This window comes from Camelus ferus, chromosome 12 (assembly GCF_009834535.1).
Source record: "Camelus ferus isolate YT-003-E chromosome 12, BCGSAC_Cfer_1.0, whole genome shotgun sequence".
Lineage (NCBI taxonomy): Eukaryota > Metazoa > Chordata > Mammalia > Artiodactyla > Camelidae > Camelus > Camelus ferus.
The window spans coordinates 20,056,999-20,079,149 of record NC_045707.1 but is presented as its reverse complement, the minus strand read 5'-3'; the positions used below and the strand labels follow the sequence as shown (position 1 = coordinate 20,079,149).

The following is a 22,151-nucleotide window of genomic DNA, read 5'->3' as shown; positions in this document are numbered from 1 at the left end:
CCTTGTCCGCCTGCCTGCCTACCCCCCTCCCAAGGCTGGAACCAAGAAGGCTGTGTCCCTCTTCCTCTGGGCGTTCTTCCTGTTTCCTGCTGTCAGGTAATGCCAACCTCGACCCCCTTGACCAATCACCCCAATCAGACTATGCTCCCTGATCTTAAACCAGGTCAGACTTATGAAGGGGACCCAGATACTTCTTTTCCCACCAGTGCTTCCCTTTTCTTGGTCATCGATTCCCAGAGTTCTGGCTTTTACTCTTTTGGGATGAGGAAGTTCTACAAACAATTTCTGCCCTATACATCTGAGGTGGCCCCTTAATCTGCCTCTTCACTTTCTTCTCCAGCTTAGGGACACCTGGGTCCCACCCTCCCAGGGAATGTGGGGATGGGGGTGGAGATGAATGAAGCCCAGTGCCTGATGTCAGGCAGGTGGGGTGGGAGTGGACACAGGGAAAGGCTAAGATGGTACTAGCTGGGCTGGTATGTGTGCAAATTATTTAGAAGATCAGGCCCAGTTCTTAGCCATGTGGCTTTTCTAGGGGCAGAGGGTGGCCCTTCCCTACTCAGGGGCCCAGCCAAGACTGACCTTTGACTCCCCCATCCCAGAGACCAGTGAACCATTAACTCCTATCTGATGTGAGCCTTCACACATTGGCCCCTCCCCTGACCCCGCCCCCAGGCAGGTGGGCTGGGGGTGTGGGGAGCTTGTCCATCCAGCCCCTGCCTGACGTGGCCTCCAATCTACCTGGGCAGCTGGAGGCTGAGCCCAGCTCCCCTTCCTGACTCAGGAACCTCTTAGTGTCCACAGCAAGGCCTGCCACGGACCTGAAGTGACAGCTCTCACACTGCCAGTGGGGGTGAGGCCCTGGGGATTGAGGGGGGACAGAGGTGAGGCAAGGTTGAGGGGTCAGGTTTGGGGAACAGGGGAGGGATGGTCAGCTCTGGGTCAGGTAAGGGGAGTGTTCTGGTTCAGAGATGGTGCTCTAGGAACTGGCAAACAAGTGCTGCTCAGGAGGTGGCACTGGGGGGAGGAAGGAAGGGGCTGCCGCTGGATTTGAGGTGGGGGCAGTCTGAGGTGTGTGGGCTCCCCAGGTCCTGCGAGGGACGGCAGAGCAGGAGCCCCAGCCCCTCCTCCTTGTTCTTCCAGGGCACAGTGTTCAGGATGCTCCTGGGGGAGTAGAAGCCGTGACCAGAGCCTCTACCCGGTCCCCCCAATAATGAGGTCCCCCATGAGTCATCTGCTGGCTGGCATGTGTGTATGGGTGTCCTTGGGCTGGGGAGGGGGCTCAGCCCCCAACCTGGGCCCTGCTGAGCAGGAGCAGAACCATTACCTGGCCCAGCTGTTTGGCCTGTACGGGGAGAATGGGACGCTGACTGCAGGGGGCCTGGCGCGGCTGCTCCACAGCCTGGGGCTAGGCCGAGTTCAGGCCCTCCACCTGGGACACCATGGGCCGCCAGCTGGCCGGGCTATACCCCCAGCTGGAGACAATTTCACGCACAGGTAGTAACCCCCACCCCACCCCAAAATGTCACACCCCAGCTCTTCTCAGTGCTTGACTCAGTCTGCAGTTGCCCATCTCTGCTCCCTAAAATCAGATTCCTGGAATTACAGATTTTTCGGAACCTGATTCCTTGTATCCTTGCAAGCCCCCTTTCTAAAAGAGCATGAGTCTGACTGGCTATCCCATCCATTCTAGGCCACAAGACCCTGAGCTGAGTGTGGATGTCTGGGCAGGGCTGCCGCTGGATCCCTCAGGGTGGGGCGACCTGGAGGAGCCAGAGGCCCCAGTACCACCTCATGGGCCAGGCCCCTCGGGCCTGGGCCTCTTTCACAGGCTTCTGCTGCTGGACCATTCACTGGCTGATCATCTGAATGAGGATGTGAGTCTGATGATCTCTAGAGAGGGGGAATGAGTCACGGGATTTCGATGGCCTAAAATGTTTAGAGAGTCAGTAATTTTAAATGGTTACTTAAAAAAAAAAAAATCCAGGTGTGATCTTAGGGTATGTTACTCCAGTAGAAATATGTTCCCTCTGGGCTCAGAACAGATAAACCCACATTCAGAACTCCAAGACTTGGTTTAGGGGCCACATTTTGCAAAGCAGAGAATTCAGAGAAGCAGCCCAGGGTAGGATCTGGCGTTGGTTATCTGGAGAGGAGGCCTGCAGGGGGTAGATGGCTGTCTTCATTCCAGAAAGCCAGTGAACTTGTTCCACGTACACCAGAAGGCAGCCAAAACCAGCCACGAAGCAGGCCTGGTAAGGGTGAGCACCCCATCACAGGAAGCATTCCAGCGAAGGCTGGGTGAACGAGTGACAGGGCTGTTGAGAGGAAGGGTACATGGCATTTTAGGTTCTTTTCCCTTCTAAGATTTCGGGATGGAGGGCTCTAGTTGTCCAACCAATTCCATCACCAAATCAATGAAACATCAAGGGCTTGGGAAGGAGGGAGCTGGTGGCAATGTTCACTAGCACCCAATTCACACTGAATTGAATATTTACATTGGATTGAATATTCACTAATAATTAACACACACTGATTATACATAACTGTCCCCAGTCCCTGACGCACTGCCAGTGAACAAATGGGACCCTGGGAGAGACCCAGGAGTCCACACAATGGAAGGGCAGACATTAAAGATCTGAGTCACAGTTCTCAGACTTCCCCAATGTATGACCTCCAACTCAACTCCCCTAGTGTCTGAATGGCTCCCAGCTGCTGGTCAATTTTGGCCTGAGCCCTGCTGCTCCTCTGACCCCTCGTCAATTTGCTCTGCTGTGTCCAGCCCTGCTTTATCAGATTGAGAGCCGTGTCTGCATCCAGACCCCAGCCCCAACTCCCCCAGGGGATCTACTGTCTGGTCAGTGGGTGAGAGTGGGTGGTGGGCCCCAAGCCGAGGAAGAGGGTTCATTGGGGTCCTGCCTCCCCTTGCAGCATATCTCTGCCCCACCTCACCTCCAAGGAGGCCTCCATCCAGCCCTGCCTAACTTCAGCCCCTGATTCTCCCCAGCTCTGGTTCATAGTGCCCTGGCAGTTCTGCTGCTCAGCCTCCCCACTCCCCTCTCCCTGCTGTTGCTGCGGCTCCTGGGACCTCGTCTGTTGCAGCCCCTGCTGGGTTTCCTGGGGGCCCTGGCCGTGGGCACTCTTTGTGGGGATGCGCTGCTACACCTGCTGCCACATGTACGTGAAGTCCCTTCTTTGTTCCCCTGCCCCCAGGGGTGGACAGCCTCCACAATCCAAGATGTTCCCAGCCATAGGACATCCTCTCTCCCACCCCGGCTTCAGCCTACAGCTGCCTTCTGGTAGAGCGTATGCGTGAAGGCTCGCCACCTCCCACTCAGGAGGGGGTTGGTGTTGGGTGCCGGGGCTTCCAGAGTCTGCCCTGACTGCCTCTCTGTCAGGCACATGGAGGGCAGCACGCTGGATCTGGCGGGAGGCCAGAGGAGGACCTGGGACCAGGACTGTCGGTGCTTGGTGGTCTCTTCCTGCTCTTCGTGCTGGAGAACATGCTAGGGCTTTTGCGGCGCCGAGGGCTCGGGCCAGTGAGTGACACCCTTTTTCCCTCTTTCTGCCATGACCAGAGTCCTAGAAATGGCCACTCGAGCCAGGAGGTGAAGGGCTGAGCATGCTCCTGGCTCTGCCGTTTGCCTGACTGCAGGACCTGACAACAGGGAGTGGGTGGGGGCTCCTCAGCATAGACCTAGGACTTCTGGCCTCCTCTCTGAGTTCAAGTCAGCAAGAAACAGGGAGGTGCCAACCTGGGAAGAGAGCAGAGGCCAAAGAACACCCCCAAGTACCAGAGGTGGAACCGGGTGTTCATTTTCCCAGCTGGTAGCCTGGCCTCTCCTTAGTCCCCGCTCTGCTGCCTCCTCCACCAAGAGGGATACCCTCCCATTTCAGAGATACTGCCGACGGAAAAGAAAGGATGTTGGAACACCAGACCTGGACCCGGAAAACGTCAGTGGGATGGCACTTCAGCCCCTACAGGCAGCTCCAGGTGACCAGAGGAGAAAATGAAGAGCAGGCCCCTGACTCCTCGCTCTCAGTTGCAGCCACCAACACTGCTCCTTGTCCTCCTTTCTGCAGAGCCAGGGGCTCAGGGCCAGAGGGAGGACAGCCAGGCCCCAGCACCTCCTGGGCACCAAGGCCACAGTCATGGGCACCATAGTGGCAGTGGCACCAATATCACGTGGATGGTCCTCCTGGGAGACGGTCTGCACAACCTCACTGACGGGCTGGCCATAGGTGTGAGGGGAGGGGATGGAAGGAGTGAGGTCCAAGGAGAAGGCAGGGCTCTCAGCTACTGGCTGGGGCTAGGAGAGGGCTACCAGGAAAGGGGGATGGGAGGACCACAGAGGGAACCCAGGCCCCTGCCCCTGGGGAAAGCTTCCTTTCGGACTGACCACCTCCAATCCTGCCCACCCCAGGTGCTGCCTTCTCTGACGGCTTCTCCAGTGGTCTCAGCACCACCATAGCAGTCTTCTGCCATGAGCTGCCTCACGAACTGGGTAGGGATGGCAGAAGCATGTGGGGTGGACTTCAGAAAGGACAGACTTGCAAGGGATGGAAGCTGGAGGCTGGTGGGTGACATGGCTGAGGGACAGCCCTGTCCTCTCCCCACAGGTGACTTTGCGATGCTGCTCCAGGCAGGCCTGCCCTTCCGGAGCCTGCTGCTGCTGAGCCTGGTGTCTGGAGTCCTGGGACTGGGGGGTGCAGCCCTGGGGGTGGGGCTCAGTTTGGGCCCCATCCCCCTCACTCCCTGGGTGTTTGGGGCCACTGCCGGGGTCTTCCTCTATGTGGCCCTTGTGGACATGGTGAGAGGTGTGGGGAAGTACAGACAGACCAAGGGAAGCGGGGAGGTGGGTGTGGAGGAGAGGGCGTGTCGGTCCCTCCGCCTTCACGGTGGCCACCTGGCAGGGGGCTGGACCACAGGCCTGCAAGTGTCTGAGAAACAAGGGCTTGGAGGGGTCTGAGTGGGGCTGCTGACACTCTGACATCTTCGTCTGGAGTTTCAGGGGCAGAGACCAGGCCAGGATCCTGACGCTGTTCTTCTCTTTCAGCTCCCAGCCTTGCTTCATCCACCTGAGCCCCTCCCTATGCTCAACGTGCTACTGCAGGGGCTGGGGCTGCTGCTGGGGGGCAGCCTCATGCTCACCATAGCCCTGCTGGAGGAGCGGCTGTGGCCCCTGGTCTCTGATGGCTGATGGGGGCCAGTGGAAAGGCGTCCAGGTTGCCCTTCCTTCCCCCCAACCACAGGAATGGAAGCGGGACACAGGGCCAGTAGGAGCAATAGGATTTTAATAAACAGAACCCATCCCAAAGCCATGACTACGACAGTTGTACTTGCACCAAAACAGCATAGAAAACCAGGATGTGGCGGGAGGAGGGCTCAAAGGGGGGGAGGGAGGGGCCTCGAGGATGCAGGGTGCTTCGATCTGCGATTTGCGGGGAGAGCATTGTGCTTTAGCCCAGGGAGGAGGGGGAGGGGTGGGGCAAATGCACTGAAGTCCCCACTTTTTCCTGCTGCCCTCAGCACCCTGGGGATACAGGCATCTGGGCAGGTCTGCCCTTTATTGCTGCCCACCAGCATTAATCACCCCCAACCCCAACACTAGCACCACAGATGGATCCAGGGCAGGGAGAAGGGCAGGAAGGGGAACATTGCTTAGAGAAAGATTCAACTAGAATCCAGTGAATTGTGCTCAGTTCTCTTTACTTCCTACAACCGAGTACATGGGTCACAGGGTGGAGGGTGCAACAGGACATGGGACATGCCCCTCAGTGCCCCCAACACACCCCTGCACACAGGATGGTGGTGTCTGCAGCATCACAGGTCATGCAGGGCACAGGGAAGGGGAGGTTCACACACACAGAGACGCCCACAGCGGGTACCAGACAGAGAACACCCCTGAAAATACACAGCTGTACACAGGGAACCCCCAGGTGCCTAACCCAACCCTCTCCCCTGTCTTGCCATCCCCCAGGCAGGAGGAACTGTATTGCTTTGAGAGAGTCACCCTGGGGGCCGCTCTGCCAGGCACCCTCCCCTCCCCCCACCCCCATTTTGGCACATCTGCAAGACACACGGCAGCTAGAGTAGGCACCCTCCCTCCCAGGCTTCTGTGGCTTGGAGTTGAGGAAGGGGGTAGAAGAATGCATCCTCCATCTTTCCCCTAGCCCTTCCCAAACCCCTACCAAACCCACTCCAGCCAGAACCCACCCCCCACCCCCAAAACACACACACACAAAGCTGAGCTATCCAGGAATACAGGGGATCAAGGAGATTGTCCGGGACGGGAGCAGAGGCAGTGGGGAGAAAGGACTGGAAGCAGAGACCCCACCCTGTGTCGTGTGGGGTAAGACTGGCACACAGCTACTTTAGTGCAATTGGAGAGGGTGCCCAGAGTGAGGGATGGAGGTGGGAGGGGCAGGCTCGCCCTGGCTTCCCTGGGGACAAAGACAGGCTCCTCAGGGAAAGGGCCTAGCAGGAGTGAGCGAGGGCCAAGGGCAGATCCTCTCGTCACCCGCCACCCTCCGCCCTCCCAAATGCAGTGACAGTGTCCCCCTCACACCTAAGTGGGCAACAGCAGCCTTGGAGTCAGTACCTTCAAGTAATTCATAGAGCAGACCCTCCCCACCCCAGCTTCCTCCCATCTCTGGGATTTGGTCGCTTCTCTAGGGGTTGGGTCAGGAGGAGGGGGTCCCCAAGTCAGACCCTTCCCTCTCTACCTCCCTCTTCCCAGACCACTGGGCTTGGTCCTCAAGGATTCCTCACCTCCACGCTCGCCCAGTCTGGGCCGCGGAGGGCTGGAGTCGCTGCGATTGGAGGGGAAGGGGCTGCTTTGCTCCTTATCCCTCCTTCTTAAAAGGTAGGGTTCAAACTAGGCAGGATGGGGCCCCGTGCTGGTGTGCCCCGGGAGGAGGGTTTCTGGGCTAGGGTCTGTAAGGCTATTTTCCTTTGTGGTGGGAAGGGGAGGTGGGGGATGAACACTGGATGCGGGGAAAGGGTGAGAAATGGCGGAGAGGGAAGGAGGAAGGGGCCTCCCTCTGGAGCGCAGTCACTGGAGTCATTCAGACGAAGTCACACTCATGTGCACAAGATCTTGAGCATGCCTGCTCCCAGTCCCTCCAGCCTGGCCCCAACACCTCCTCTCCCAGGGTCCCTTCCAAGACCCCAGAGGAGGCTTTGGGGGTACAGCTGTAGAACCGTTCACTCTGGCCCCCACCCCCTGTCCCACCCCCGCCCTTCTCCCCTCCTAAGTCTGGGGAGTAAGAAGGTGCTCGGGTGGGCAGACAGCGGTGGAAACAGTATTGAGTTTTCCTTTGGTTACATATTGAAGGCAAAGGTGAGCTGGACTTACAGTCAAAACGGATAGGGGTGAGGAAGGAAGAGGGGCCATGGCTGGGGTTGGAGAGGGAGGCAAGCCCTCCTCAGCCCCTCCACCCCAAGGAACACATGTCTAAGTGGGGTGGCAGTCCCTCAGTCTCATCTCTCCCACCCCCCACAGCACCAAACAAAAGGAGAAGCCCCCTCCCCCAGAGGCTGCTCCCCACCCCAACCTGGGCTGTACATTCAGTGGTTTTCAGCAGTCCTATGGCTCAGGGGGCCACGGGGCGGGGGAGGTGGCCCGTCAGTCTCAGTTGGACAGTGGCAGTGACCTGGGTCTGTTGGTCCATCCTGGGACCCACAGTTTGTGCCATTTGTTTTTCTGAAGGATAGTACACAACCCTACCAAAGCCACCGCCCAATCAGAAACAGCTCCCCAAAAATCAGAAACTAAAAACTGGCTCTTTTCATCTCGCCCTCTGATTCCCACGTCTGTTTCCCTGTCTCCTATGTAGCCCTCGCTCTGTCTCCTTTGCTGGGACCTGGGGCTGCACCCAGGGTCCTCACTTAAAATAGGCCTTTTCTCAAAAGTGCTTATTACTTGAAGCAAGTGCTTTAGAGCTGCGGTGGGGAGAGGGGGAGGGGGAGAGGGAGGGCAAAGGGAAGATGTTTCCTCCCCACCCTACCCCCTTAAGATTGGGGGGCATTCTGCCTGTTTTACTTCTCCACACCCGTTTAAGTCAAAGAGGTTTAAAAAAAAAAACAACTTAACATTAAAATAAATATGCAGTGGCCATGAGAATGGTCAAAATGCTTCAAAGACACTAGGGGCTGGGGAGCCTGGGGTAGGGTGTGGGGTTTCCTTTGGCATAAGGACAGGAGGCTGCCCATCCCCCAGGCCTCCTCAAGACCACACGAGGAGGCACAGAGGACTCCCCACAACTGGCCCCAGCACTGCTGACGGGTGCTGAAGGCGCAGCAGGGAACGGGCAGCCACCAGAAATCTCATCTAGCACAACGATGGGGCTCCTGACAATACTCAGCTTCTTCCTGTCGTCGCCAAACATTGATAAAGGAGAACACGACTGATACCCCGAGTGTCTTCTCTGGAGGACCCATCTCTCCACTCCCCTGCCCCCCAACAGCTAATTCCCAGCACCAAAATGAGAAGGCAGAGGGGGGTGGAACGGGAAGATCTGAGGAGAGAGAACTGAAGTTGGGGGCAAGCTTTGCAGAACCAGCAGGGTTGGGGGTGGGGGCTGCAGCCCTTAAGAGAGGTCACATTGATTGTCGTATAGGGGAGGATAGGGTGTGAAGGGAGGTGGGCAAGAGGGGCGTCGCAAGGCCCTTTGGCTTCGAAAACAAAAATAAAAACTAAAAACTGCACAATCCTTCTCACCAATAATGGTCATTTGGAAGCTTTGAAATGGTTTAGGAACTGAGGGTTGAGGGGAGCGAGACACAGAGAGAAAGGGGATAAAAAGGGACCACGACAAAAAGAACAAGGACTTGGACAAACACCCCCAGGCTTCAGGGAACCAGCATGAGGTATGGCTAAGGGTGTCAGTCGGTGGGGAGGGGTCACTGGGATGCCCCCCTCTCCCCTCAACTCACCCTCAGCACGAGTGGCAAGACTTGCAGGGAACACAACTGAAAAGGGGGTAAGATCATGAATAAAGCAAGCATGGGTGGGGGAAGGAGGCTGAGGGACCCCCAGGGGGAGACCCTGTTCTGTGTAAACGAAGCCTATCCAGTTCTCAGGGGACAATACTGATGGCAGCCAAACTGGGCAAGGATGCACTGTGGGGGCGGAGGGGGCATGACCTCTATTCAAGTTCTGTGTCTTGGCCCCTGGCTGAGGTATTGAGTGTGAGGAAGGGAACACTGGGCTGCAGGAGCAGGTCCAACTGTCCAGGAGGCTTGGCTAGGAGATGGATGGACAGGGCATCTGAAGGGACCAGGGCCAAATGCAATGCTACATTTAGAGAGAAAACTGCCCCCTCCTCACTCCAGCCCAGTTTGGCTTTCGGGGTGCGACTTTTAGGAATCTTCTCAGTGCAGCCCCTAGCTCAATCCCTTCTCTCCCCGCTGCTGGGAAGGCAGGAACCAAGCCTCAGTGTCTATTCGTCGCTCCCTAGATCAGAACTTCATCCTCACACAAGAGGGGAAGCCTGGGTCCCTAAGTAGCCACGGTCCCTAGTCTGCCCTGCCCCTCCCACCATCTTTGGCTTCAGATCAGGAGTGACTGGGGGCGGTGGGTACTCTTGGACCTAATAGAAGGTGGCGGCAGACGGGGCACAGAGGAGCTGTGGGGTTAGGGGGCCTAGGAGGAAGAATATGGTCCCTCCCTCCACACACATGCAAACACATGCCTGAAACACAGAGGACATACTAGGGCTGTGGTTTTGAAATGGGCAGGAAATTAACTTGTTTCTTCCCCTAAAGGATAAAATGCTTACTTAAAAATTCATGACAAGCCTCAAAGTTAAGGGAGAGGAGAGCCAGAGGGGGAATGGCCACAGGCTCCACCCTCCCAAAAGAAGTTAAAAGAAAGAAGCAAGGTTAAAGTGCGTGGTCAGGGGGCCAGGCCAGGGAGGGAAGCAGGGCGGGGCAGGCTGTGGGGGCAGAACCAGCCCTTGATTTGCATATGAGGAGCCAGGGAGAGTGCAGGATTGGGGCCCAGGTACAGTAGTTGCTGCTTCAAGTGTTTTGCATTTGAACTTTAGGGGTGATGGGAAACAGAAGTGGGGGAAAAGCTCCAGGCCCCAGTGCTAAATACCCTCCCCCCTCGTCCACTAGCTGCCCCTGAAGGGGGAGGGGGACACCCCCAGAGTGCTCACACAGTACCAGAAATTAAGGCTTCTCACTGCTGCGGGATGGAGGGGCCAGCTGAGCAGGGAGGCAGTGATGGGTATGGAAGTAGAGGGAGGGATCTGCCTGGCAGGGGCAGGGGACAGAGCGGAGAGTCAGAGGGAAGAGTTGAGGGAGCTGGCAGCAGAAAGGGGTACTGAGAGAGGGGATAAAAGAAGGGGAGCCAGGCATTGAGCAATCATTTTGGGACACTTGGCAGAAGGGGTTGCCCTGGGGGGACCAAGGGCCCGGGGTGCTCCCTGTCAGTCCCAGAGCCCTGCCAGGCCAGGATGGTGTGGCAAAGGGGTGAGCAGCTGCTCCCCAGTGCTTTTCTCCCCCCTCCGCCCCCCAACCCAGTCGTGTTCTCCTTTAAAGTGCCCTAAATGTATAGACTTTTTCTAAATAAATAGAATAAGATATCAAGCCACCGGCAGGGAGAGGGACACTGGAGGGGCTACTCGGAGTAGCAGCCATCTAACCCAATGGCGCCGTGCCGCTCCTGGCTGTAGGGGCAGGAGGCCCCGTGGGGCAGGGCGCCGCAGCCACCCACCGTCTTGGCTGCCGCGATGCTGCAGTTCTTGAGCAGGCTGAAGCTGAAAGGACTGACAGCGTCCTTGGGTGGGAAAGGCTTCATGGTGGAAAGGATCAAGGCCAGGCAGTCTGCCACATCTTTGTTGGGGGCACAGGCCAATGCCGGGGTGTGACCTGCAGGGCAAAGCAGAGAACTGAGCCCCAGGGTCCTGGATCCCTGAGTCCCCCTCCACCCCCCCACCCCAGGCCCTGAGCTCTCTTATCTGTGCAGGGTAGCCAAGGCAGGCAAGACCCAGCATGGTCAGAATTCAGGGGCTATGAGGGCCCAGGGAGGCTGACAGGCAGACTGTCCGCACATGGGGTAAAGGGCAGAGCCGATGGTCAGGAGGCTGGGACACTGAGGTGTGTGGGAGGTCTTCCTGAGCACTCCGCTGCCTCCACCTAGTTCCGTCAGACTCCCCTCAGAGACGCTAGCGTATTGGTGTTGGAGCCTTGCTCTGAAGACTTCCCATGTGAAGAAAATTCAGTTTCTCAACCAGTAAGGTTAAGAAGTCACCTCCTGAAGAACATCTCTGACCCCAAACCTGGGAGAGGCGGGGGCCTCTGGACCCCACCCACCTTCTTCATCCACAGCCAGCACTGTCGCCCCACGACTCAGCAGGGCCTGCACCACGGAAGCTAGACCATTCCGGGCAGCAATGTGTAGTGGCCTTGGAAGAAAGGAAAAAGAAGGAGTGTGGAGGCAGCTTGCTGCACTGCCACCCCCAGCCACGGGAGCAAGGGTGCTGAGCGGATCCTGTGCGCTGCCCCTGGGATGTGGACAGCAATTTCTTTACCCACCTGCCTCCCCCAGCCAGGAGCCCCCTTCCCCATGCACTCACATCTGCAGCGCACTGTTGGTAGCATTGATAAGGCCAAGGTCTTGGGTTTCTGCCAGGATCATGAGGGCACATTTCTCGTGGCCCTGAGGGAGAGAACGGGGTGGGGGCTCGTGAAGTGGAAGCACGACAGTAGGAGCTGAGGGCATGGCAGGGGGACAAAAAGCTATTCCACCAGTCAGACAGGCTGGACAATCCTGCCCTCCACTGAGCGTGCTCTCGGTCCCCAGACCCAGCCCCCTTCACCAAGCATGGACCCTACCAGCAGCCCAGGCAGTACCTTGCTACAGGCCAAGTGGAGGGCAGTGTTCTTGTTTTCATCCAGCACAGTAAGGTCTGCCTTCCCTCGATACAGCAGAAATTCTACAAGGGAAAGGGGCAGAGCAGACTGACGCTCCCTTCCAGGGCAGCACCATCCTGGCTCTCCACCCTCCTATCTGCACACACTTTGCATCCCCTCTGCAGAGGGGGAAAGAGCTAAAGACATGCCTCCTGTATCCTGAGTCCCACAGGCAGGGCTGACCCATCTTGTGAAAACCCAGGGGAGCGCCTCCCTTTCCCACGCGGCCCCTACACACCCACAGCAGCGGTCTGCCCGCTCTCAGCCGCCGTCATGAGCGCAGTGCGGCCAGTGTGGTCAGTGGCGTTCACCTCAGCTTGATGCTGCAGCAGCATCCGGAGCCCAGAGACGTTGTCCGCGAAGGCAGCGGCGTGAAGAGGGGTCCTGGGGGGCGGGGGGCGGGGAAGAGTGAAACAGGGAAGGCCCTTTCTCCCGAGTGAAGAGGAAGCCAGAGGCAACGGAGGCTTCTCCCTGGCTCCTAACACTCACCGTCCTTTGGCATCTCGGCTGTTCACAATCTTGGCACCCAGAGCTCCCAGCAGCATCTCTGTGGTGCTGTCCTGGTTATTAATTCTGGGGAAAGAGGAAGGGTGAGTGGGAGGGGCAGGGGAAACAGACTGCCTGTCCTAAGCCTAGATCACAGAGCCTTGAGAAGGGCTAGGGTGTAGGAAGGGACTTACACTGCACAGTGCAAAGGAGTGAAGGGGTTTCCTTCCAGGTATGAAAACGGGCTGTGTTCAAGTAACAACTCCAGACAATCTTCATGTCCTGGGTACGAGGAGGGAAGAGTGGTGATGGAGAGAAACAACAACAAAGTCCCCCACGTCTGTCCTGTCCCATCTCTTGACACTCCATTCCACTTCCAGATCAACCCAGGTCCCTCCCTCAACCCACTTGTCCTTGTCTGCTCCCCCCACACACACACATGGCTGTGCCTCCAGAGGCCCCAGAAACACACCAGTGTAGGAGGCCCAGTGCATGGGCGAGTATCCGCTGTAATCCACCCCAGCATCCAGGGGATCTGTGGAAAGGGCAGCCTGCAGCAGGGTGCGCAGTACTGCAGTGTGGCCACAGGCGGAGGCCAGGTGAATGGGGGTGCGGCCCTTGAAGTCTCGGCACAGCACAAATGCGTCGTGGTCCAGCAGGGCAGCCAGGCAGTCCTCACAGCCAGTCACTGCCTGTGGGTGACATGGGGGTGTGAGTGAGGGTGAGGAGCTACTCTGTTTCCAGTGGCCAGTCACCAGGGCTGGCTCAGGAGGAAGAATCACTTTCAAGGCTCCAACCCATCTTTACAGCAATGATTCTAAGTGTTAGGGAGCAGCGTCTCCTTTCCTGATTCTATGCCAACAGACAATCAGGATGGTGAGAGTCAATCCTGGCCCTTTGCAGAGGGAGACTAAGGGGCCAAAGAATCCCAGGGGACGAGGAGGAGGCGGCTATAGGACAGGTGACTGTGGGGAAGGTAGTGACATCGTTATCTAACGGGACAGGGCCAGCCGGGTATCCTGGGACAGAGTCTGGGCAGTGAGCAGGTGGCCGTATGTGATTATAGAGCAAGGTAATCAGGGCTCTTAGCTACAGATGTCAGATATGCATCCTGGAGCAGACACAGTAAGGCCCACTAAGACCATGGGCACAAGATCCTGGCCCACTTGCTGGACAATCTGATGTCTTACTGCTGGTGGGTCCTGTGCTCCCTATCCAGGCCCATCTGTGAGTGACCCACCTAGGAGCTCACTCACCCCACGGTGGAGGGCAGTGCGGCCGCGGAGGTCAGCAGCATCAGCGGTGGATCCTTTCTCTAGCAGCAGATGTACACAGTCCACGTGGCCATTCATGATGGCCAGCATCAGTGGGGTTCTACAGAGTGGGCAGGAGAAAGGGTGAGGGCCCGGCAGGGACGGGAAACCTGCACCCCACACCCGGCCCACACTCACTGTCCATAGGCATCCATGACATCTGTGATGTCAGCTCGCTCCCCACTGTCGATCAGCAAGTGCAGGGAATCAGTGTGGCCAGAGGCAGCTAGGAGGAAACGGGGCCTGTGTCAGGGCATAGTGAGGGGGAGGAGACCAGGTAAAGCATAAAGGACTTGAGCGTGGAGGCTATGGGAAGACCTGGGACAGAAGGCTGCAAATCAGTACTTGAAGTTTCCATTCCCCTCACCCTACTCCACTCCCAAGCCTGGTCCCAATCAGAAGGGATTTGGGGACCAGTCTCTGAAGCCTGGGGTGGGTGGCAAGGGGAGGGAGCAGCCTGAAGGGCGCGCTCACCAGCAGCGTGCAGGGGTGTCCACTTGCGCTTGCGCTCCTTGATGAGGGCAGAGGCGCCGTGGGCCGTTAGCACCTCCACACACTCAGTAGAGCCTCGCTCAGTGGCCAGAAAGAGCGCGGTCCGGCCCTTGTGGTCCCTTACATCCAGATTCACCAGCGTCTCCGCCAGTGTCTTCAGGGCTTCACAGTGACCGTTGTAGGCCTGGAGGGGCACAGGCAACCAAGGGAAACAGCTCAGGACACTGCCCCTACTTGGCTCTCAGGGCCCATGGGGAGACTCCAGGCAGCAGGCCTGCGCCCAGCTGTGGGCTCCTCGGGCCTCTCTCCAGACCCCTGCCTGCATAACACATCCCTACAAGAAGGCGGAAGCAAGGACCGACTCACAGGTGCTTCTAGCTGTGTGTAGGCATGGGGCAGGTAGGGACAAGGAAGGCGAAAGGAAAAGACCTGGGACTCACAGCTAAGTGCAAAGGGCTGACTGGAATGGTGCTCTCCACATCCTCCAGGCAGTTAAAGGACATTTCTAAGAGCTGCAATGGACAGAACAGTCAGTAGGTGCTGAGGTTCTGGTACTCCCAACATTTTACTCCTGACCCCCTTACAGCAATCCCCTTAGCCCCTGGATCTAGAGACCACATTTGATTCATCCCTTGGTTTGAGAATCCACAAACACAAAGGTAGACTGTGGGCCGTGCCCTGCCCTGCTCCCCACCTCCAGGCCAGGTCCCACACATACCAGTTCGAGGTTCTGTCTGTTGCCATAGGCAGCTGCATAGTGCACGGCTGTGTAGCCCTGCCTGTCCCGCAGGGAGGGGTCTGCACCGTTATCCAGTAAGAACTCCAAACAGCTGGGGGCAGGAACAGACTGTGAGGCAGGGACAGGCCCAGCCAGGGAGGGGCAGAGGAGAGGGTGAGGGAGCCCCTCCAGGCCTAGCTGGCCAACACCCATCCCCTGCTCTTGGTAGACTAACTCCTGTCCATTCAACTCCAGCTCCAGACCCACCAGGTCTGCCCTGGCTTCAATGCCCTCCTTTATTCTTGAATGCTCTCCTAGAGAACCTGGAGCACAATCATCAGTTACCAACCTGCTGATTGACACACTCTTCGCCCATCTCCAGGCATGCTGAACCCCTGCTTTCTCTTCCCAGCCCATCTGAAAAAGTCCGACTCATCTGAAACTCGCTCCCAGAATCTCCTCCTCTGTGAGACCTTTCCCAACCTTCCCAGTCAGGTGCCTCCTCCTCTGTACTCTATTGGCACCATTCGCATAGGTTGTTGTGGTTGTACTAGTAGTAATATTAATACGGTATTTACTATGTGTCAAGCATTGCTCTAAGTACGCCATGTGTATTAAATCATTTAATCCTCATAATGATCCTATGAAGTAGATACTATTCTTATCCCTGCTATGATTGAAGAAATTGAGGCACAGAGAAGTTAAGTTACTTGCTAAAGGTCACACAGCTGAGCCTCTTGGATTTTTTTTTTTTTTAAAGAAGCCTTTAATTTTAAAACCTGTGAAAATAATACAGAGTTTCCATATATCCCTCACCCCGTTTCCCCTATTATTAATATCTTATGTTAGAGTGTATAAGTGCCCTTTTGCTTATCTTTCCCAACAAATTATTAGTTTTCAAAGAGCAGAAATTTGGGGTAATTCATCTTTTACCCTTACTACCTAGCACAGTACTTGGTACCTATTAAGTAAATACTCAATTAATGCTTGTGGAATAAACTAATGAATTTGTATGTTCGGCTTATCTAGTTCCTTCAAGATCATTCCTTGAGGGAAGGAACTGTGTCTCCTGCGCCCACAGTGCATAGTCCAGGACTAAGCTCAGGCGCAGGGCAGCAGCGGTGGTGGTGGTGGTGGAACAAGGGGACCAGAGTCAGCACTGCTGGGAGAACGCACCCCAGGGCTCTCCGCAGCTACTCACAAGAAGGCCTCCTTCCTGCGGGACTCCTTCAGCGGCTCATCCTCTTCAGCATCGTGGGTGGAAGATGAGTGGGACTCCGCCCTGGGGGGAGGGAGAGGGAAGAAGTCTGGGGGGAGCCTGGGTGGGGGGGGTGCTGAGAAGAACCAGGTGGGCGTCTCACCTCCTGTAGGTGTCAGAGGCAGCAGCATAGTGGAGGGGAGAGCAGCCTTTACAGTCAGCCTCGTTGACGCCTGCCCCAGCAGTCACCAGTGTGACGGCGCACTGGTAGCTGCCATTGGCAGCTGCATAGTGCAGTGGGGTCCTGGGGAGAAGTGGAAGAGGGTAGGTAAAAGAATCAGGGGCAGAGCCAAATGCAACTGGATGTGCAGCCAAAAGCTGCTTTGTAATGTTCTCCTCACTTAGTCTCCAACTCCCCACCCCACCCTCCATCTCTTGTCTCTCAAATCAGATATTCCCTATGTATATATACCCCTGCACATCAGCACACCTTCCAAATTTGTCTCTCCTCCTCAAGTCAGCTCCACTGCTCAACAGCAAATTAAGACATTCAACATTCCTGGAAGGAAGGAGGACGCAGGTTTAGGGAGGGAAAGAGCGCCTCTGGCTTCTCCCCAGGGAGGGGCTGAGGGAGGTTGCAACCAGACAGCCCTCTCTGCCACGACTGCTCTCACTGTGAGAGGGGAGAGCTCCGGGCAGGAAAGGAGGGGTCCAGACCCTTGCCGACAGGCCCTCCTCTCAAGACCTGGAAGAGAGGGAAGAGAACTCACCCTCCAGAAGCAGCAGCATGAAGACAGGTGCGGCCAAGGCTGTCAGGCGTATTGATGTCAAACCCAGCTGAAAGCACGTGCTCGTTGCTGAGTGAAGACACAATGCTGTACAGCTGACCTGCGGGGCCAGAACAGCCGCAGATCCCACGTGAGGGCACTGAGCAGAGTGGGGAAAGGCCTCTTCCCTCCTGCCCAAGCCCCGAACCAGTCAGCTCATACCTGAGGAAAGAAGCTTACGACAACAGTCAGAGAATCCAAAGAGAACAGCTAAGTGCAGGGGGAACATGTCGTGGATGCCGCGCCTGGGGAGGAGTGGAGGGATTCAGGCCTCAGGTCAAGGAGGGCGCAGTTGCAGACCTCTTTTCTGGGACCTCCCACCAGCCCAGGAGACAGCGAGCTTCGCTGTGGAAGCTTCTCCGTGGTCTCTCCAGGTCTGACGTGAGCAGTCTGTTCAGACCTGAGACAGCCCAGAAGTGGGGTCGGGGGCTGGACTCACCGGGCGGTATCCGCGCCGTTGGTCATGAGGGTGCTGATGAGCAGCTCGTGTCCGTAGCGAGCGGCCACGTGCAGTGGCGTGTTCCCAAATTTGTCGGCACAATCAATCTCGCTGCCTGAAGGGGGGATGCACACCCACACACTCAGACCTTAGGCTTCCGACCACTTACGCTAGTTAGCTGCCGTCTGAGTGCTTGTTATGTGCCAGGGGCCAGGCTAAGCCTTCTACACGTGTTATCTTGTTTGTGAGCCTGAGGGGGCTGGGCAGGCAGAGCAGGGCCATTTCCACAGGTGCCTTGCTCAGAGCTCCAGGTGCCCATCCTGATTGGAAGACGGGGTGGGAGACGGAATGAGGAAAGAAAGGGGTTTCTAGGGAGGGGTTCTCTGGTGGGGAGGAGAAGAGATCACAAAATCTCCCAAGTCCGTACCATTCTGGATGAGGATCTGGGAGCGGGTAAAACGACCATGGATGGCAGCCATGTGCAGAGGACTTTTCCCTTCTTTGCTCTGTGGAAACATGGCATTTTTTTCTAGTGCAAAGCATGAAGAATGCCCTGTTCCCCCTTCCAAAGGACATGTCTCTGAGAACGGAGTGATCGTGTGGACATCTTCTCAGCCCACACCCTCCTGGGTCCCTGGGAAGGTCTGATCAGCCCAGGAGGCAGTGGACAGTTCCCCAGAGAATTATCCAGTGGGGATGATACGGTCAGGGCCCCCAGAGCCAGGTTCCTCTCCCCATTGGTCTCAGACTCATCCCTTCAGGCACCTGGTAGTTGACATCAGCCCCGTTATTGACCAACAGCTCCAAGCAGAGCGCGCCATTGGTGGAGACGGCAGCTACATGCAGTGGTGTGAAGCCTTTGTCATTCGGCTGGTTGACATTGGCTCCTGCATTCACTAGCTCGATAGCCACAGCATCCTGGCCCAGGTAGCAGGCGATGTGCAAAGCTGTGTTTCCAAAAGCGTTGGGCTCATCGATCTGGATTTCCAGGGGTGAGGGTAAGGGGATAAGGGAGGTATCAGCTTAAAATGGAAGCCAGCACAGGCAGCCTAGAGAACCCCAGAAATCCAACAACTGCCTCAGGTTCCAAACCCAAAGACTGAAGGCACTACTGCTTCCAATAAGCATTATTCAGACCCTCTTACCACATCCTCCTGACCTCCCCAAAGCACAGCAGCAATCCCAACACCTCATCTCCCTAACAGACTGTGTGAGACCTCCCCCTCCGTACCCTCAGCCTCAGCCCCCGTGCCCAGCACCCTGACCTCAGCCCCCATCCGGAGCAGGTACTTCACCACTTCAATCTGGCCACTGGCAGCAGCTGTATGGAGCAGCCCATAGCCCTTGTGGTCCTTGCAGCCTAGGTCTGCTCCCCGTGCCACCAGCAGTTTCAGGACCTCCAAATGCCCTGGGAAGAGAGAATATGCTCTCAAGGAGGTGGAGGGCAAGTTCTAATGCCCCAGCACCTCTCTCCAAAGGCTGCAACCCCCGCATTTCTACCCTAGGAATCCCAAATGTCCAATGTCTGCTCCTCCCATAATTCTTCTCTCACCTAGGAAAGCTGCCCAGTGCAGAGGCTGCCGCTCCTTTTTGTCACAGACATTCAGGCTGGCTCCCTTACTGAGGAGCAGGTTCACCGTCTGTATCAGGACATGAGAGACTCCTGTTCAGAGCTGGGTTCATGTCCTCAACATCCCTAAGAGCAGAGCCCTCAGCCTCTGAAAAGGCCGAGGCAGCCTAACATCTCTGTTCTTGGGAAGCACAATCTAGAGAACTAGAGGGGACAGAGAAAGCAGGCACTAAGGAGATCCCAGGTAGATGTGGAAGTCTGAGGTAAACTCAAGGGAGTCTCTCAGGTGATCTGGTGGTCCTTAAACTCTTAAGAAAAGTCTTCGAAACGTGCTGAAAGACAAGGACTCTCACTTCAGAAAAAGGCATGTAGACAAACATGTTCCATGCAACTTCAGAGACTTTATCACCCTCTTGAGGTCCAAGTCAAGAATTTCAATCTAACCTGACCATTCATTTGGTGCTTGAACCCAAGTGTTTGTATAATCATCTGGGCTGCTTCCCCCCAGGCCTCATGGCCCGGAAGCCAGGGAAGGTGAGCAGGAAGGGAAGGGAAAAGGCACGAGGCTGGCGTGGACTTGGAGCAGTCCTCACCTCCAGATGCCCACTGTGCACTGCGTGGTGCAGGGCACTACGCCCACTCCTGTCAGCCACGTTGAGGCTGCTCAGTAGGGGTGCCAGAGCCTCAGCACACTTGGTGGCCCGGTTGGCGGCAGCAACATGCAATGGTGTCTGCCACAGCTTGTCCCGGGCATTCACATCTGCTGAATGTGCCAGCAGCAGTCCCAGCACCTTCTGTTGGGGGGCAGGGGAGAAGAGAGAGGGGGAGGAGGTAAACCAACAGGAAACAGAGGGGAGAGGAGGTCAGCACAGCACACGTGGCCCTGTCTCCGCACCCTGCAAGCAGAGTCTCTTCATTTTTCCAACATACCTAGCCTCTCAACACCTACTTCCCATCTTCTGGATCTTCTTAGAGCTTAAAACCTTCCCCACCTTGCTGAGGAAAACGTGGATCTCTTCCTTCAGTCACCTAGTATCATTCCCCAACCCAGACCCTGAAAATCTTCACCCACACGTAGAGCTACTACCAAGCGAATCTACACACGTGGAGGATCCCAATCCCCCACCACTTCTGGGAAAAGATAAATGCTCCTGCTGCATTAATGCCTTCAGCCCTTCTATAGGCATCAAAGTCATTTCCGTTACCTAGGTAAGCAAACAGATACTGGTTTCTTTCCAAAACCCAGGCTACAATGCTCCTCCTAATCACCACCCACTCCACCCACTGGCCTCAGTCCCTCCCCCTGGTGGCTGGAGCCAGGGAAGAGACTGACAAAGCCAGAGGAAGATCTCCTTTTCCCACTTTTCAGGGCTGAAGGACCCTGCTGATGAGGAATGTTTCATCCTTGTGCTGTCAACTTTCATGCTGTTTGAGGGGCAGGGATGCAAAAGATCACTACCCTCATCCCTCCATCACAAGGAAAGTAATCTCAGTGCCCAGGGGGGATCAGACTCCAAGGTGGCCCCCCAGGGAGGGATGAGTCACTCAGGCCTGGCAGCAGGGCCCCCTACAGTCTGCCAGCCCAGTGTTAAGCTCTACTCTGACGTCACATCAGCTGGCAACACTTAGCTCCCCCTTACCAGCCAGTTCTAGGGGTAGGAGGGAGGGGCCGAGGTCTGGTCTCCTCCCTACCTGGGGGAGGACCAGTTTGTAGGGCAGAGGACAGAGACTCTCCAACCCTTATCTTTCACCTTTAACCAACTCATCTTCTTTGGAAGGGTGAAGGGAGGTGGGAGGCCAGTACCTCATTTCGGGAGGCAGCAGCACGATGAAGAGGGGTCAGCCACAGTGTGTCCTTAGCGTTGACATTAGCACCTGTGGGGATATAATTTGCACTTTTGGTGGGAGGTGGAGAGCAGGTAGGGAAGGAGGGCAGTAACCAGGCCAGAGAATCTGGATGGAGATGGAACCTCATCTGGACCAACCACCAGAGGACAATCTCTGGACATGAAAAGAAGGCTCCTCCCTCAGGCCCCCTCCCTTGGCGCCACACCTTCCAGCTCCCCACTTTCACCTGACATCAGTAGCAACTGGAGAATGGGGACATCGCCTACATAGGCAGCAGCATGCAGTGGGGTTCGCCTCTCTTGGTCCTGGGAAGGCAGAAAAGAGGAGCAGCTGTGGGGGTGAACTATCCAGGACCCCAGCTCAAGTCTTAGAGTTCGAGGCCTTTCCCCAGAACCTCTTCCCATAGATTCTGCAGCCTCCTAAGCCTCCATCCTAGGTCAAAGCAAGCACCTAGGGAGGGTGGAGTCAGAGGGTCGGCGCCCGCGACGGAGTCTCCTTCTTCCAGGAGAGGTGGGGGCGCTGCAGACACGGATGGTTCAGAAGAGAACACCGTTTCTGGGCATCCTCAGCTCCACTGGTCTGTGCTCCAAGTCTGACCTGCTCTCCATCCCCGAATGTGGAGCAGTCGCCCATCCCAGGGTGGAAAGAGCTGTGGCCTCACCCAAGCCGAGGAGACACGGAATCGCCCCACTGGTGGGGAGGGGTCCAGAACACCAGGGCCCAGATTACCGGCTCGCCATCCTCCCCGATCCCAACTCACCAGCACATTGATGTTCTCCTTCTGCGAGAGGAGGGAACGCACTTCCTCCACATCTCGGCTAAAGATGGCCTGGACCAGGGGCGGCTGCAGGGAGAACCGGCGTTCAGGGAGCGGGCCGGAGCAGAACCGGGGAAGGGAGCGGTGCGGGGGGGCACCAGGTTTGGGGGGCGTCGCTGGAGGGGCTCCGCTCTGGGGTCCTAGCTGCAGGGGGCTCCCGCGGTGTCTCCGCCGGTCGCCAGGCCCCCAAGGACACCGGCTCGGTTGAGGGGAGCGCGGCGTGGGGCGGGGCGGGAGCCCCGGGCTCGGGCCCAGCCTAGGCCGCACATCCCCGGGCTCGCGTGGCGGCGGCGGCCGGCCCTGGAAGGAGGAAGCGCGCAAGGGCAGGAGGGCTGACCTGGTCCGTGATGCTGAGGATCCCCATGGCCCGGCCCGGGCTCCGTCCGCATCGAGCTCCCGGCGGCGGCGGCGGCGGCTCCACCGGGGACACGGGGCGGCCCAGGCGGCGGCTGCGGCGGCGGCTGCGGGGAGAGCGCGGCCCCGCCTACCGGGGGGCGGGCGAGCGGGAGCCTGCAGCGCT

General features: G+C 57.1%; 2 protein-coding genes across 6 annotated transcripts; one reads left to right on the top strand and one right to left on the bottom strand.

Moving 5' to 3' along the window:
* Positions 1 to 5,318, top strand: SLC39A5 (solute carrier family 39 member 5). Of its 4 annotated transcripts, none has more exons than XM_014555171.2 (12): positions 21 to 96; positions 796 to 853; positions 1,144 to 1,497; positions 1,694 to 1,877; positions 2,695 to 2,857; positions 3,008 to 3,177; positions 3,399 to 3,539; positions 3,898 to 3,994; positions 4,084 to 4,242; positions 4,425 to 4,505; positions 4,621 to 4,811; positions 5,058 to 5,318. In XM_014555171.2, the coding sequence occupies exons 3-12, from the start codon at positions 1,214 to 1,216 to the stop codon at positions 5,199 to 5,201; spliced, it is 1,614 nt and encodes a 537-aa protein (XP_014410657.1). In that variant the 5' UTR covers positions 21 to 96; positions 796 to 853; positions 1,144 to 1,213; the 3' UTR covers positions 5,202 to 5,318. The 4 variants fall into 4 exon arrangements, with proteins under 4 accessions (XP_006179903.1, XP_014410657.1, XP_014410655.1 ...); XM_014555169.2 differs by having other exon boundaries at positions 24 to 96; positions 785 to 853; XM_006179841.3 differs by lacking the exon at positions 796 to 853 and having other exon boundaries at positions 1 to 96.
* Positions 2,195 to 22,105, bottom strand: ANKRD52 (ankyrin repeat domain 52). Of its 2 annotated transcripts, XM_032493084.1 has the most exons (29): positions 21,969 to 22,105; positions 21,575 to 21,658; positions 21,041 to 21,119; positions 20,771 to 20,841; positions 19,560 to 19,760; positions 18,949 to 19,036; positions 18,662 to 18,804; positions 18,162 to 18,374; positions 17,824 to 17,902; positions 17,397 to 17,511; positions 17,120 to 17,202; positions 16,901 to 17,018; positions 16,621 to 16,689; positions 16,294 to 16,434; positions 16,134 to 16,214; positions 14,933 to 15,044; positions 14,655 to 14,726; positions 14,197 to 14,398; positions 13,861 to 13,948; positions 13,666 to 13,783; positions 12,882 to 13,101; positions 12,604 to 12,691; positions 12,413 to 12,496; positions 12,162 to 12,307; positions 11,864 to 11,946; positions 11,587 to 11,669; positions 11,324 to 11,415; positions 10,725 to 10,879; positions 2,195 to 2,318 (listed from the first exon to the last, which is right to left on the bottom strand). In XM_032493084.1, the coding sequence occupies exons 1-29, from the start codon at positions 21,993 to 21,995 to the stop codon at positions 2,274 to 2,276; spliced, it is 3,180 nt and encodes a 1,059-aa protein (XP_032348975.1). In that variant the 5' UTR covers positions 21,996 to 22,105; the 3' UTR covers positions 2,195 to 2,273. The 2 variants fall into 2 exon arrangements, with proteins under 2 accessions (XP_032348975.1, XP_032348974.1); XM_032493083.1 differs by lacking the exon at positions 2,195 to 2,318 and having other exon boundaries at positions 5,281 to 10,879.
* Positions 22,106 to 22,151: the final 46 nt, after the last annotated feature.

Coding starts and splice junctions, on each gene's coding strand:
- SLC39A5 (XM_006179841.3), top strand. CDS start 1,214: ATGAGGTCCCCCATGAGTCATCTGCTGGCTGGCATGTGTGTATGGGTG. Junction 3,178..3,398: donor TGCTACACCTGCTGCCACAT/GTACGTGAAGTC, acceptor CCTCTCTGTCAG/GCACATGGAGGGCAGCACGC. Junction 3,995..4,083: donor GCCCCTACAGGCAGCTCCAG/GTGACCAGAGGA, acceptor TCCTTTCTGCAG/AGCCAGGGGCTCAGGGCCAG.
- ANKRD52 (XM_032493083.1), bottom strand. CDS start 21,995: ATGGGGATCCTCAGCATCACGGACCAG. Junction 17,019..17,119: donor TCGTAAGCTTCTTTCCTCAG/GTATGAGCTGAC, acceptor CTGGCCCCGCAG/GTCAGCTGTACAGCATTGTG. Junction 13,949..14,196: donor GACACCCCTGCACGCTGCTG/GTGAGCGCGCCC, acceptor GTTTCCTCCTAG/CTGCCTCTGGCCACACTGAT.